Here is a 17,349-nt window from a genome sequence, read left to right on the forward strand (position 1 = left end):
CAGGGGGGGGGGGGTTGTACATCAGGAGTAGCATATGCAACCTGTCCTTTACATGAATCGCTAGGTTTTATAATTTTGCTGAACCTTCGCTAGAAAGAGTTGTAAGAATCTTTCGATATAACAACACTAAGAGAGCCTTTTCCAGAAAGTTACGGACAAAGCTCTTTTCAGTTGATTTTGCTAAAGCTTTTCCTTCTTCGGCCAATCAGAACGAGCTTTAAGCCTAGTTCGTGGATGGCTAAAGTCAGGTAGGAAGCTACTGTTGCTTTGCGCTTTCCTTGACTTAATATATGTTGCAGTGAGATGGGAAAGCCAGTCATTTGATATGAATTTTTCTAGTATTCCTGAAAAATAATTTAGAGAAAGAATGTTTGAAGATCTAAAAAAGGAGTAAGAATAGTGTATTTGACTAGAATAGATACAGGAAGATTTTCGCAATTTTAAACAAAACGTTGCTGGCATAAGAAGTGAATTTTTTCAACTCCAATTCAAAACAGAACGAGCCGGATGTTCTTTGACATGAAAACGTTTTTCTTTCATCGGGCGACGTCTAACCTGGCTGCCGAAGCCACATTGGATGATGTCATAACCTAGGTTTATACTTCAACTGGCAGCAATTTAATCTTCAAGGGGTCAAATAATAATAATAAAAAAAATTCCATTATCATTAAGTAGCTGGTTGGGTCATGATTCGTGAAGGGTTAAAGTCAGATAGGAACATACTGTTATTTTAAGCTTCCCTCCAGCTTATATATATCGCAGTAAGATGGCAAAAAATTGATTTTTGTATTCCTAACAATTAATAAAAAAAAAGATTCCTTTGAATATTTGTCTTAAAATAAAATATCAATAGTATATTTGTACGACTTATTTGTGAGTAGCAGGAGACAGAACTTCACTCGGTGACAAGAAAAACACAAAACAACTTTAATTTATTTTATTTTATTCGAAGCAAAAATTAAAAACTAAGGTATGAGGCGCGTGTGCCTTTGTGATGTCATTCTTACGAAAATTTTTTTTCCAAAATTAATCCTATAGAATTTTTCCTAAGTTGTGACCTATTTAGATTGTATTTTTCACGCTGGAAAACGAACAGTTGTATTATTACGATTATTCTTATGAAACGAATAATAATCACCAAGTGAAGCTCGGTCCCTTGGTATACACATTCTTATTGTAATTTTTCCGCCGGAATGCCTAGTATTTCATGTGAAGCATTTAAGAATCCAAGACTCGTTTTACGGTTATAAAACGGAAATGAATTTCTGTAAAAGCTTGAGATCAACTGATCTGTTTAAAAAGATCGTGTTTTGAAACTCTTACTTATTTTTAAAGCTTTCAACTTTCATTGGGTCTCTTAATTCAGTCAGGAGACGATTTACGATAAATATTAAGGAGGTTGTGAGGGAAAAATGAATTCGTCCAAAGTTGTGACCGATCTAGATCTTTTTTCACATCGGGAAATGGTAGTATGCAAACTTTCAGAAAAAAAAATAACGATTTGAGAAAACATTTACCTATATACAGTCATTGCTCGTTTAATAAGATGATTTAATTTCGCCGACCTAAAAAGCAAATTCTTCAACTCCAAAAAAAATACGATCCGATGATTCTTCTACTCGAGATATTTTTTCGGTTTTATCGGGCGATAAAACCTCTTCTTGTTTTCCTCTTCTGCTTTTTTAGGTTTGGGTAGAAACAGAACAAGTAAAGGAAAATGATGATGTCGTGGCCATTAGGAAATTCGACAGGGATACTATCTGCCGGCTAAGAAAGGTTAGTCCACTCCTTTATTTTTAAAGAGTTTATTTATTCCCTTTATTTATTTTCACTGTTTATTCATTTTAACTATTTTAATATATTCTATCTAATTCTCTGTATCTTAATTCAAATTAGGTTGATTGTGGTAAAACATATGGCAGAATATCGAGTTCTACCTGTCTTCCTTGTTGTTAGTTGATGTGTATGGATGCTTGAGGTTAATATGAGCACGCTGAAATACAAGAAGACACCCAGCAAAAAGAAAAAACAACAATAACATTGTTATTATTGATTTTTTTTCAGATTAGCAAATATTAATTCAAAATTAATGCATTTAGATATAAAGAAATGTCCAGCAGTAAAGATACTAGCTAAAATGACATCAAGGAATCGGTTCAGCAACAAGGAATAAAGAGGGTAGCGTAATATGGAAATTTTAAGACAAAGAATTGTAGAGAAAACTAATTGAATATTTAGGCTATATGTTTATTAGCCGTCCTCAGTGTAACAAAAAGTAGATACATTTTAAGACCACACTGGCTATACATGCCATATGAAACTAAGAGAGGAAAGAAAATATAAATGAAAAATAAAATAAAAAAAGGTGAGAAAACGAGGATTTTGTCAGCCAGTGGCAAAACATGAAAACGAAGAACAAGCAAATATTTCGACAAGTACCTCCGCCAAGTCGTCCTCAGTGCTAAACAAAAATGAAAGGAAAAAAAAACAATAACGAATATCTAACCTTTCGAAGTTTACCCGACAATGAGAAGTTAAAAAATCAATGTATAACAGAAAAAAACTATCTTATCTAGTTTCGATGCAGTTTCTATGTACACCACATGCGATGTCCAAATATGTGAGCAAGCCTTACAAAGAAAATTAGAGGAAAATTCCGCTTGGTCAGATTACAAACTTTGGAAATTGAGACAATGATAACGCTTGTTCGTCTGCAACACGTTCTCTTCGTATTTTAAGTTCCGATGGGTTTTTTTTCCTTCACATCATGGGTCTATCCATGGGCACTGTTTTGTCTCCTTATTTGGCAAATTTTTACATTGATTTCATAGGACAGTCTGCTTTGAATAGTTTCCGCTTAAAACACTTTATCTGGTTTTGTTTCGTTGATAATGTCCTTTCTGTTTGGGAACATGGACAAGACTCTCTAAGAGATTTTTTGACACATTTGAACTCTTTTGATTCGAATCTCCAGTTCACTATGGAACTGGAAGATTCAGGAAAGCTGCCTTTCTTGGATGTTTGGATTATAAAAAATACCCCTAGCCTTGAATTTACTATATACAGAAAGCCGACCCATAATTATCGGTATCTACATTTCTCTTCAAATCACCCCCCCCTTCTGTGAAAAGGGGAGGGGGTAATAATCTCTTTAGTCGACAGAGTTTTAAAAATCTGTTTACGTAATTATGTAAATTCTGAATTAAACTATATCAAAGATATTCTATTCTGCAGTGGTTACCCAATAAACCTTATTGGAAATATCATAGATAGACGAATAAAAAAGATAAAACGAGAGAATAGGGAGCCCGTCCCCTCGATTCAGTTACCCTGGCAACTGAGAAAAAAACTTTCATCACTTTACCATACATCCCGAAACTTGGCGATAAACTTGGAAATTTTTTTAAAAAACATAATCTCTCTGTTTTTTTTCAAAACTGAACAAAAAGTTGAACATTTTTTCAACTCAGGAAAGGATAAAACTGACCCTGTACTGGGTAGTGATGTCTATACAATCCCATGATCATGTGGGAAATTTTACAGTGGTAGGACCCATCAACAACTAGGTGAACGTTTGCATGAACACAAAACTTTAATAGATAGGTCCCTGAGATTGGAAAATAAAAATGACAACTTTGACTCGGCATTGGCCCTGCATATATTTGAAAATCCGACACATCTGGTTTTTTTTACGAGGCAACCTTAATAACTACTGTAAATGGTCTACCACAATCTTTTAAAGAGGTAATTGAGATAAAAAAGAAATACATCAACAGAAATTTGGCTATAAATAGACACACTGGAGATATTTCATTAAGCCCAATTTATAACAATTTAATTTTAAAAGACTCAACCAATATTTTCGCCCAGTCTAACTTAAGAGAACCTATTTGCACATCAAATGAAAACCAAAACTGTAGACCAGCTAAAACTATTGCAAGGCAAAAGATTCTTGCTCAATCATCTTGGTAAATTCTTTATATATATATATATATATATATATATATATATATATATATATATATATATATATATATATATATATATATATATATATATATATATATATATATATATATATATATATATATATATATATATATATATATATATATATATATATATATATATATATATATATATATATATATATATATATATATATATATATATATATATATATATATATATATATATATATATATATATATATATATATATATATATATATATATATATATATATGGCGGAGGCCCTTTTCGAATTATGTGCTTGTTTTTCGTTTTCATGTTTTGCCACTGACTGACAAAATCTTCGTTTTCTCACCTTTTTTTATTTTGTTTTCCATTTATTATTTTCTTTCGTCTCTTTGTTTCATATTTTAAAACGTAGATAAAGAAACTTAAGATAAGAACGGGAAAATTAAATGATGATTATAGATAATGATCTTTATTCTACTTTGCTATGTTTTGCTGAGGACGGTTTTTGTCCATTTTGCCGAAATGTTCACTTAGTTTTCTTCTGCAATTCACTTTCTTTAAAATTTCCTCATTGCGTTATCTATCCTCTTTATTGTTTGTAGGATGGAAAGCCAGAGTAATCTTCATCATTATTTACTTTAAGGAATTATGATCGTTTAAAATTTTTCTCGATAAGTGTTTTTTTTTTTATTAATTAAAAGACGGCGTCATTATGAGCCGGTATTCAACTTCATTATCTTGACTATGATCATCCTACTGAAAGGTATCATAGCACTGGCCTGAGAACAGAAAATACCTCTCGGAATTTCTTTAAGCTCACCTTCTTATATTTAAGGATGGTGAAACTAAATCTAAAAAAACATTCTATCATGTCTAGTTCTTAGTAGTGACGAACAGTGGCGCCAATTTGTAAAAATTGGGGAGGGGGGGGGTTTATTGAAAACTCAACAAAAATCGCCGGTTTAATATAATGTATTGTTGTTTATGTGCTAAAATTAATTATTTTATTATGTTTGCCTCTTTCACAAGTTTCTGTTAAATTTAATCAGTATTTTATACTTTATGAATACATTTTTTTTAGATATGCTCAAGCAATCATATACTACTACTACTAACAACTCATCGCAGCACCAAGCCGCCTGAGGCCAACACAGCTACGCACGCTCCTCCTCCACCCCAATCTATTCAAAGCCTCCCTTTTTACACCCGCCCACGAAGTTCCCATTTCCTTTAAATCTTTCTTTATGACGTCCTCCCACCCCAGACGGGGACGACCCGCTTTCCGTTTAGCCCCAGATGGTTGGCCGAAAAGAACAATCTTCGGTAATCTGTCATCCTTCATCCGCACAACATGCCCTAACCACCTCAACCTTTCTTTTATTATAGACCTAGAAAGCGGTATTGAACCACATTTTTCGTATAGCCTATTGTTTGAAATATGGTCAGTCAGCTGGGTACCCAGAACAATCCTTAAGCAATTTCTCTGGAAAACACCTAGCAAATCTGCATCCGCTTTTCGGAGCGTCCATGCTTCAGAGCCGTATTTGACCACTGTCATCACTGTAGCTTCTAAGATTATAATCTTGGTTTGCAGACTTATCTTCCTATTCTTCCAGACTTTTTTTTAACTGTGAAAAAACACCCTGAGCCTTGGCTATTCTACTTTTATTCTACATCTTCACTACTCCCACCATCATTACTAATAATACAACCAAGGTAAGTGAAGCTGCCCACCTGATCAATCTTTTCATTACCCAACATAACCTGTTCATCTTCACTTATTCCTAGCCTTAGTGACTTAGTCTTCCTAACATTAATTTTCAAACCAATACTAGCACCCTGAACTCGCAAAACCTCTAAAACTTCATTCATTTTGCTCACACTTTCATCTAGGATGCTTAAATCATCTTTTGTCATCCGTCTCGCTTTAGCTTTTTCCTTATCGCTAATTGCCACCCCATTCCTATCTTTAACTGGGACAAGTCCGGATTGACTACTACCTCTCAATTTGTTAACGTGCCAGTACAGTATTTTACTATTATGCCGTCTAGCTGCATCTTCTAAATCCTCGGCAATTTTATCCATGACCTCCACTTCACACCTCCTTAGTTCATATTTCAATGCTTTCTCCCATTTCTTTACATTTCTTTTGTTTTCATGCGATCTATCACTCAGATAATTCTTGTACAAGTCCTTTCTCCTTTCTATTAAACATAAAGCTTTTTCACTAATATTCTTAGCTTTAGTGATAGCTTTCTTCCCTAATACACCTTCAGCAACTTCACAAATTATTTTTCTAAAATTATTCCAACCATCATCCACATTATCAAATTCTAAACTCTCAAGTTTAGTATTCAACTGTTCCTGGAAAGTTTCTCTCAAATTCTCATCCTGGAGTCTACTAACATCATAACTTCCTGGGAGGTAGTTACCGTTCCAAAGTTTTAGCCTCATATTAACTCTAGACACTTCTAGATGTGGATCTTTATTCTTAGCGTCACTAACGTCACTCCTTTAAACCCTAAAACCTTGTGTTGATCCTGCCAGTCTTCAGTTTACTATAGCATATCTAGAAAAACTTGCTGGTTTGCCATCTTATGAATACCATGTTAGCATAAGAGCCATTTTATGAACAAACACCGTATTGGTTATAACTAGATCGTTATACCTACACAATTGCAAAAGTCTGTATCTATTACTATTTTCTTGTCCTACACCAAATTTACCTAGGCTGGGATACCATCTGTCCTTATTTCTACCAGCCTGGGTGTTAAAATCTCCCAGTAATAACATAATATTTCTACCTGGGACCTTGTCTATTTGCTCCTGTAACTGTAAGTAAAATTCATCTGAGTCACTAGTATCTCCATCAGTCGGTTCTACAGGGGCGTATGCTACTATAACTGATACCCTGAACTTTTTAGTCATAAAATGAGTAATTATTATTCTATCAGAAATACCTCTCCATCCTAAACAAGATCTGGTAACTTTCTTATCCGTAAGCATCCCTGCTTCTTGCCTAGGCACTCATTCCATTCTGCCTGAGTAAGCAAATTCAACATTAACAAGTTTCTGATCTCCTACCCCTGGCATATTAGTTACTGAAACTCCAAATAAATCCAGTTCAAATCGTCTGAATTCGTCAGCCAAAATGTCGATACGATAGTCATTTTTTAATGTCGTAACATTCCAAGTTCTAATTTTTCATGTTCATTAAATCATTGAAATTATTTTCGCCTCAGGAAAAGCAATGATCCCGGATACCAGTGCAGGACGGGGATCACATATCTTCTCAAGTCTACACCGAAGTGTAGAACCGAACAGCAAGAAGTTCCTGGGACCTCCATGAATGGAGGCTTTGTGCAATCCTGGGACCATCTTGGTCACAACATGGTTTTCAGCACTTGGCGATGCTCTTCTATCAACAAGAGTCGAAATCCAGCACAGACAATCTCAAGCCTATTACCTCCGACTCATTATATATTCATGCCTACAAATATTATGCTACTACGGGGAGGCAACCCGTAATAGATAAATTAGCTAGGAAGAGGTTGTATTTATCATACAACCTCTCTACTCTATCATACATATCATACATACATATAAAGCTTGTATTTATCCTTGCGAAATTCTGTTTTTGGAGGAAACCAAACTCCGTGAAATAAATTTTGGTCAGTTTTTGTTGTGCTGTTTGTCTATATAGCAAATTTTGTTAATGGATATTTAATTACGATTATCCGATATTGCTTCAAGCTTTAATGAGACTAATCAAGGTACTTTTCTTTCAGGCATTAACTATGATTGGGAGGGCTGATGTTTTGTGTGAATATCCTAAGTTGTCTGATCAAGTATCAAGAGTACTTGTTGAACAAGGAGCTGATGAAATGATTAATATTTTCTTTCAGTGTGTTCTTACAGTAAGTATTCTGTTTCCATCTCTCTTTTTCAATTTTTCTCCTTTTCCCTCCCCCTCTCTCTTTTTTACAGTCGCTCTTTGATTTTTTAAGCTTTATTTATAAATTGTGCATTAATAATTATCGAATCATCTTTCCAAATTTGATTATATAGGGGGGGGGGGGCGTTATAAATTTATTTTAGTGGATAGAAATTTATCTTGTATTATTATAGCAAATATTTTGGATATTTGCAAAAAAAATTTAAAATATTTTGGCGAAAAAAAACTCTTTAAGCTTGGGCAGAAACTCCTTGTTTTTTTTTGCAAATTATTGCTCCTTTGCAAATTTCGTCACTGATAAAACGTAATAAAACATCTTTGATGATATTGTAGAATTTACACTTTTTGTGAAGAAATGGATGAAAAATACTGCACTAAGGTTTAAGGAACAATATAACAATATATTTTGTTATATATTATAAAATACGCTATACATATGTTTAATCATATTGCAAAGTTATAAGGAAACTAAATGTTTTCACAATTATTAAAGTTACGAAACGGTTGTATAAAAACGTATTTCTGTCATGTGTCCTTCCACATGGAACAGTCTCTTGAAGACTTTTTCTTAAAACATATCAGTTTATTTCTCTAAGAGTAATTGTAACAGATACAGCCCTTTAAAGAAGTATTAATAAACACGACTTAACTTGTAGTATTTAGGGCATATCAGGTATATAGGTGGTGCAGAGATCGATAGTGGGCATATCAGGTATATAGGTCGTGCAGAAATCGATAGTGGGCATATCAGGTATATAGGTGGTACAGGGATCGATAGTGGGCATATCAGGGATATCAGGTATATAGGTGGTGCAGAGATCGATATTTTAGTAGGAAAAGGAAAAATATAGGACGCATTCATTGAAGTCCTCTGGAGAAGGAAGGCGATCAGCCTAAAAACTAACATGGACTTTTAGACAACTATCCAATATACCCTGCTGTACGCCTTTGAACCTGCTCCTAAAGAGTGGAGAAACTCGGTCCCTAGAAGCTTTCGACATGAGTCGTAATCTATGTGGCGGCCGATGGTTTCGCACATCAAACACTGAAGGTGCTGTGCCTGAGAAAACCCCCTCCCAGTATAATGTCAGAAATAATCTCTGGCAGACCATCAAGAATGACCCATATTCTTAAGCTTGTCTTCAACTGACACTAGTGTTGTTGGAATAGGAGAGTTGCTGCTGGCAGATCTTGTTGGATGACGTCAGTTTTCCTCAACGTCAGTAAGTATAATAGGCCCTGAGTTATAAGCGACTGGAATAAGTCGTAAAAAAGAGGCTATTTTAAGACCGCTCTTTAAGGCTGCTCTTTTTTAAGGCTCTTAAAATCAAGTATTCAAAGATGAAATGTGTTCCTAATATTTTTATAATATTTATAATATTTAAATAATATATTATATGAAATATTATATATAATATATGTATTATATTTTTATATATATTATATTTAAATAATATTATATAATAGTTATAATATTTAAAGACCAGTAAATCATTCTGAGGTCCCTTTCTAATTAAAAGGAGGATAAATTTCCAATAAAGACTCAGAATAGATTGCCCCACAAGCGTAAATAGACACTAATTTGTTTTCAAATACTGTCTACTGCTTTGTATCCTTTGACAGATTAATTTTACTTGTAGTTTAATTCGGTACCATGGTGCGCAGGGTGCCAATTCATGAAGATATAAGGGAGAGGGGGGAGGATTTTTTTCATGAAGATGCAAAAAAAGTATATTTCGATATATAGGGGAGGGGGGAATTTGATTTTTTCAGCTTTTGGCTTTTAATATGGTACGGGAGTACATGAGTGCCAATTAGTGGAGGTATAGGGGAATGGGGGCAGGGTAAGATTTTTTATGAGCATGCGAAAAGGGGACTTTTCAAAATATGGGCAGAGGGGGGATTTTGGTATTTTGATTTTCTTAATAAAAAAGCCTAAAAAAGGTAATTTTCAAAATATGGGAGAGGGAAAAGCCCCTCCTGGAATTGGTGTCAATGGTGTGTAATTTTGATTTTATCCACAACTGTGACTACTATTTGGGTCAGGTATAACGCTATCTATGGTAACCTATATCGAAAAATAATTGTGTGGGTATCTCTTTCTTATTTACATCCGGTCCTTGGTTGTGCCTTAAACTGTCTAATTTCTAGGTTGGATTTGATGAGACGATAAATGCTGACTATCCGAGGTTATCGATGGCAATATGCCAAGCTGCTGCTTACACTTTCTTGTCAACCCAGAATTATCTGGAGAGTGAACAAAAGGGGCTGTTTGAATTTTCTTCTCGCCAGCAAGACACACTCTCATCATTTGCTAGATGTCTCTTGTGTTTTCCTCATGCTTTAAATGAAGATAAGCCACAGGCAAAGGTAAAAATAATATCCTGCAAAATTATACATAAAAGTAATGTGTAAAATAAAAATAATCTATAGGAAATAATAAAAAATAATACTAGCAATTTTCTTTTCCTTTGATGAACAATATTTGTTATTGCCGAAACATCCTCGTTTGCTAGATGTCTATGGTTTTCTTCGTGCTTTAGAGGAATGTCAGCTACAAGTAGGGCAAGTAAGGGCAAGGGAAGCTATTCATGTGTGTCAATGTTATTGGTAGCTAGTATAGCTTCTCTCTTCTTATTGCCAATGTAAGCTGCTTAGATTTTTTAAAATACCACTGACAGTGAAAACGAAACCTGATTTTTTTTAATTGGCCAAATGCCAACGCTCAATTGCAAGTAGACTTTTCTAAAAAGGTTATTTCAAAATTATGAAGTTTTAGGTCAGTCGTCTACCAGATTTTTTTTTATCACTGTTGCCACATTGACTACACCTAAGAAAACTACATGACTACCACAACTACACCTTTTAAAGAACAGTTGCATATGCTTAAGCTGTTTGATACCATATGTTTTTAGCTTGTTATTTGCTAATTTTTTGCCAGGGTTTTTTTATAATTCGGTGCTTGCCACTACCAGAAACTGCATAAATTTCCAGTTTTTGTGGCCTGTGATCTTAAAAATAATTTTCTAAACCATATTGGCTATAGCCAGAAACTGCATAATTCTTGGCCACATATAAACCGCATTGGCCTGCCATAACATAAAGAAAGAAAACAATCAAAAATGGGGTTTTTAAAGGCCAAACGAAAATACTAAAGACACACACAAACCTTGAACACCCTTCCCAATCACATAATCCAACACGTCAACAACCCATTAGGTCTCAAAGGGTGTCTGCAAGGAGTGTAATTGTCAAAATCACAAATCAGGTGACTCCCAACTTCTCCAACTTCTTTAATTGCTGCATCGTCTGTTTGAGTGAATGAGTTTTTCATTTTATTTCTCTGTTATTCGTTAGTATTTTTCGATGGGAATTTAGAGTTTTTTGGATTTTGTGCAAATCGTAGATATTGGCGAATGACTCACTTTATAGTTGTTTGGTATTTGATTTTAATTCTTATAATTTTGGCTTTTATTGAATTTTACTTAACTTTAAATTTTTTTTTTCATTGGTTTTGTTGTTTGTTCGTGCTGAAGAAGAGAGGCAGTTGTTCCCTCGAAATTTTCGTTTTTTGTGTTTCTTCAGTATTGTCGTTTGGCCTTTAAAAACCCCATTTTTGATTGAATCTTTCTTTGTGGCATAATTGAATGTGAAATTGTGAAGTCATTTTCTTTAGAAGTTGAATTCTCCCTAGTTGCTTATTTTACAAGAAGTATTTGGTTGTGTAAGTTTCCTCTTAATCGGTTCAAACAATCAGTTGTAATTTTCACTGGCCTTGGTACATCAACAATTTTTATTTTTACAGATGTTAGAGGATCATTTTTATGGTGCATTGGAAACCCTGTTCCAAGCAGAGAAGTCAAAGGCCTCACCAATTGATACAGTTGATCCCTTTTCTATCCTTATCACCTTATTGGTCTGTTCGTCTGTCTTTTCTGACAGTGGGAGAGTTAGACAAAGAATATTAACTGTGATGGTGAATATTTTCCTGATTTTGGATAGGCTAAATTAGGTTAATTATATAGCTAATTGATTATCTACCTAAATTAAGTGGACAGGTTAATTTTGCTCGATATTCCTAAAAGAAGTAAAATATAGCCAGAAAGAGGAGCCGACCTTCTACCAGGCATAGAAGCCAGGTGCTTCACCTATAGATGCATTTGATCTCTTTTCTATCCTTGTCACCTTATTGGTCTGTTCGTCTGTCTTTTCTGACAGTGGAATAGTTAGACAAAGATTATTAACTGTGATGGTGAATGTGTTTCCCTATTTTGGATAGGTTGAAATAGGCTAAATATGTAAATAAGTGATTATCTGCTTAATTAAGACGGGTGGATTAATTTTTTCCAATAATCAAAAAAGAAGGAAAACATAGTCAGAGAGAAAAAAAACCCAACCTTAATCCTGGCAGAGAAATCAAGTGCTTAACCAATTGGTGCAGTTCGTCCCTTTTCTGTCCTTGCTACCTTATTGGTCTGAATAAGGAAGAGTTAAAGTGGAAGAGTTAGACAGAAGATATTAACTATGATGGTGAACATTTTCCCCTTTTTTGGATAGGCTAGTTAGGCTAAAACTGACTAATTATAAAGCTGATTATTAAGCCTATATTAAGATAGGCGATTAGATGTTCTCAGTTTTTCTGAAAGAAGGAAAACATAGGCAGAAAAAGAAAGCGACCTTATTCCAGACAGACAAATCAGATTCTTCGTCATTTGATGCAGTTGATTTCTTTTCTGTGCTTGTCGCCCTGTTGATCTGATTCTTTGCTGTTTCTGACAGTGGAGGGTTAGACAGGGAGATTGAACTGTGATACTCTGATTTGTGAACTGTGACTTTTTCCTCTTTTTTGGATAGGCTGGTGGGTTGATTATTTTAATGTTTCTGAAAAAGAAACAGAAATAAATTTAGATGTAAAAAGAAAAAAGATTGGAGATAATTTTAAACCAAACTTTTATTTCTGATTCTTATTCTATTATTGATCTTATTCTTATTCTGATTTTTATTCTAATTCTTGTACATCCCCAGTGTTTAATTAAGCTAGTCAATGTTCTTGATATTGTTTTTAATAATAAAAAAAAAAAACTCCGGTAAATAAGTTTTTTAAAGAAAAGTAAAGGTCATTTTAAACTTAAGCTCAGCAGATACAAATACCTGTTAAAACTCAAACTAATTATTTTTCAAACTAATTAACTAAATATTATTAAAGAATAAACGAAACCCAAAACGAACAGAAATTAAATAAACAATCATAGCATAAAACATACAACAAGTAATAATATAAATGAATTAATAGATCTTAAAGCGAGTAATGCTTAGATTGAATATGAAAATCAAGCTTAAAACGGAAAAAAGTATTTAGCTATTGAAGTATAAATGAAACTTAAAACGAACAGAAATTAAATAAACAGTCAATGCAAACAAACATACAATAGGTATTACTCTAAATGCATAAATAACTTAAAACGAGTTAAACTTAAATTGGATATGCAAATCAAGCTTGAAACGAACAAAAATCACTACAAACACGAGATTGGGTATCGCGTCCTTCTCTCACTGTAAAAGTCTAAAACCTACTGCGTCATTGGCGCTTTACTGAAAACCAATTTTGTTACAAATATTTTCTTTTGTACTTAATATTGAAAATAAACACTAAAATTATAGTAAAGTTTTGAACTAATGAGCTTTCAGCAATTAATATCATTATACATCAAATATTCAGTTTGATTTATTAGTTCTTTCTAAAGTTGTTCAAGACGAATATAGTTTCTCTACAAACAAGTGTTTGGATACTGCCCCGTTTTTTAACTGTAAATAAAAACTAAAAGCCTACTGCGTCATTGGTGCTTAACTGAAAACAAATTATATTACAAATATTTTCTTTTCCGGTTCTTACAGCATTGAAAATAAAAATGAAATTACATTGAAATAAATTCTTGAACTGATGGATCTTTCAACAATTAGTATCATTATACATCAAATATTCAATTTGATGTTGTTAATAGTTTCCAAGACTGTACAAGACACATATAGTTTTCAGTAAAGCGCCAATGACGCAGTGGGTTTTAGACTTTTACAGTGAGAGAAGGAGCCGACACCCAAACTCTTGTTTGTAGTGATTTTTGTTCGTTTCAAGCTTGATTTGCATATTCAATTTAAGTTTCACTCGTTTTAAGATTTATTTATTCATTTACATGATTTTCATATTCATTCTAAGCATTACTCGCTGTAAGATCTATTTATTCATTTATAATATTACTTGTTGTATGTTTTTGCTATGATTGTTTATCTAATATCTGTTCGTTTTGGGTTTCATTTATTCTTTAATAATATTTTCTGGTCGTTTTGAGTTTGAATTTTTTCAGGTATTTTTATTTTCTGAGCTTAAGTTTAAAATTTCCTTTAATTTTATTTGAAAATATTATTATTAGGAAAGTTTTTTACATTAATTTTGCTCGTTTTTTATTGCAAAAAGTTCCAAGTTTCTTTATTTCAAAATCAAACTTTTAAGAAAAGAAATCAAATGTTCATCAAAGTATTAAAAATGGTATCAAAGTAGTAATTTCAGAATGAAAAATTGATTTGTGTCAACCCCGGAGTTTTATTATCTTATTTTTGAACTATTTTTTACGAACCGTCTATATTAAAATGTTTATCGTATGAGTTAGATAGAAAAAGGACCGTGGTGGGGGCTAATTTCCCTTCGGTTTCTTTTAACTCTGTAAAAGTGAACTAGAACTTTCTATTTTCAATCAAATGAGCCATCTCTGAAGTTTATACGAGAATACCTTCTATAAGAACCATATATAACCCCAGAGTATAACTTACAACGCCTGTCCTGGTGGATTGTGTCGACTCTGGAGTTTTAATATCTGATGTTTGAACTATTTTTAACAAAATGGTCACCTCAAATTATTATCGGATGGGTTTATTCATCAAATAAACCCAAAGGCGTGAAGGGTGGGAGGGGCTAGCTGCCCTCTGATCTTTTTTTACTCTGAGAAAATGAACTAGAACTTTTAATATTCATTCAAGTTACCTCTCTCTGAAGTTTATACGAGCATCCCTGTCATAACAACCATATACGGTCCCAGGATATAGCTTACAGCGCCTACCCCCGGGCCCTGGGGGGTTGTGTCGACGAAAAATGGGCTATCTCAAAAATCTTATCGGGTGGGTTTGGGGAAAAAAGGGTGTGGAGGGGGGGGGGCTACGGGCCCTCCGATCTGTTTTGACTCTTAAAAATTGAAATAGAACTTTCAGTTTCTATTCAAATCAGCCCTCTGTGAAGTTTATCGTGCATCCCTTCCATAAGAACCATATATGCCACCAGGGCATAACTTGCAACGCCTGCCCCCAGGCCCCGGGTGGTTGTGTCGACACCGGAGTTTTTTTCTATCTGACCTTTGAACTATTTTTAACAAAATTGCTTACCCAAAATTTTTATCGGATGCATTTGGGAAAAAAGGGGCGGGGGGGGGGATAGTTGCCCTCTTATATCTCTTGACTCTTAAAAACTGAACTAGAACTTTCAATTTCCAATCAAATGAATCTGAAGTTTATACGAGCATACCTTCCACAACAGCTGTATATACCCTCCAGGCACAACTTACAACGCTTACCCCGGGCCTTGAAGGATTGTGTTGACCCCGGAGTTTTCGTTATATGATCTTTGAACCATTTTGAAAAAAATGGCTCTCTCAAAGGCCTTATCGGATGGGTTCGAGGAAAATAGAACGTGGAGAGGGGGGGGGGGGTAGGTGCCCTCCGATCTTTTTTTACTCTTAAAAAGTGAACTAGAACTCTCAGTTTCCAATTATATGAGCCCTCTCCGAAGTTTATGCGAGAATCCCTTCCATAAGAACTATATATGTCCCCAGAGCATTACTTACAACGCCTGCCTCCGGGCCCTGGGGAGCTTTGTCGACCCCTGAGTTTTTAGTATGTGATCTTTGAACTATTTTTAAAAAATAACTCTCAAAGTTCTTATCGGATGGGTTTGAGGAAAAAAGGGCATGGAGGGGGGGGGTCTAGTTGCCCTCCGATATCTTTCGACTCTTTAAAAGTGAACTAGAACTTTCAATGTCCAATAAATGAGCACTCTCCGAAGTTTATACGAGCATACGCTTGCCCCGGGCCCTGGGGGGTTGCGTCGACACAGGAGTTTTTCTTATCTGACCTTTAAACTATTTTTAACGAAATGGCCATACGCAAAGGAGTTTTTGTTATATAATCTTTGAACTATTTTTAACAAAATGGCTTTATTAGATGTATTTGGGGCAAAAGGGATTGGGGGGGGGGCGGCTAGTTGCCCTCTGATCACTTTTGACTCTTATAAAGGGCACTAGAATTCTTGATTTCCAATCGAATGAACCCACTTTGAAGTTTGTGCGACGACACCTATATGAAGTGCTTCTGGGAAAAAAATTAATGGAGTCTGAGGGAGAATAGCTGCCCTCCGATCACTTTTGACTCCTAAAAAGTGAATTACAACTTTTAATTTCCAATCAAATGAGCCCTCTATGAAGTTTATACGACTAGGCTGTACCGGAGGTGTTCGGAGGTGGTTTTATCCCCATCTATTTTTTTTTTTTGGGGGGGGGGGGTACACAAAAAACCTCAAAAAACGCATACAAATTTTTTTTTGCATTTTGTTGCGTTTTTACGAGTCAGAAAAACATTTCGGGGGGGGGGGGTTCGAACCGGGTAGCTCCCCTGGATACGGCCCTGGGCCCTGGGATGCTCGTATAATATACGAGTATCCCTTCCATAACCACCATATATGCACCGAGGGCATAACTTACAACGCCTACCCTCAGGGCCTGGGGGGCTGTGTCGACACCGGATCTTTTACTCATTCAAGTGACCTCTCTCTGAAGTTTATACGAGCATCCCTGTCATAACAACCATATACGGCCCCAGGATATAGCTTACAGTGCCTTCCCACCGGGCCCTTGGGGGTTCTGTCGACGTCGGAGTTTTGTTATCTTACATTTGAACTATTTTAAAAAAAATGGCTATCTCAAAATTTTTATCGGATGGGTTTGGGAAAAAAAGGGCGTGGGGGGGGGGCTAGGGGCCCTCCGATCTCTTTTGACTCTTAAAAATTGAATTAGAACTTTCAATTTCCATTCAAATCAGCCCTATCTGAAGTTTATACGAGCATTTCTTCCATAAGAACCATATATGCCACCAGGGCATAACTTGCAACGCCTGCCCCCAGGCTCCGGGTGGTTGTGTCGACACCGGAGTTTTTTTTCTATCTGACCTTTGAACTATTTTTAACAAAATTGCTATCCCAAAATTTTTATCGGATGCATTTGGGGAAAAAGGGGCGGGGGGATAGTTGCCCTCTTATATCACATGACTCTTAAGAACTGAACTAGAACTTTCAATTTCCAATCAAATGAATCTGAA

At 34.8% G+C, this 17,349-nt stretch overlaps 1 protein-coding gene across 1 annotated transcript in view; it reads left to right on the forward strand.

Moving 5' to 3' along the window:
• Nucleotides 1-17,349, forward strand: part of LOC148948658 (E3 ubiquitin-protein ligase UBR2-like) — a 155,390-nt gene that overhangs the window by 105,786 nt on the left and 32,255 nt on the right. The window contains 4 exon segments of the mRNA XM_089094989.1: nt 1,687-1,776; nt 7,769-7,897; nt 10,087-10,305; nt 11,741-11,911. Of these exon segments, the coding sequence (XP_088951115.1) occupies nt 1,687-1,776; nt 7,769-7,897; nt 10,087-10,305; nt 11,741-11,911 (609 nt within the window).

The sequence above is a fragment of the Artemia sp. Qi Xiang Cuo genome, chromosome 9 (assembly GCF_049724085.1).
Source record: "Artemia sp. Qi Xiang Cuo chromosome 9, ASM4972408v1, whole genome shotgun sequence".
Classification (NCBI taxonomy): Eukaryota; Metazoa; Arthropoda; class Branchiopoda; order Anostraca; family Artemiidae; genus Artemia; species Artemia sp. Qi Xiang Cuo.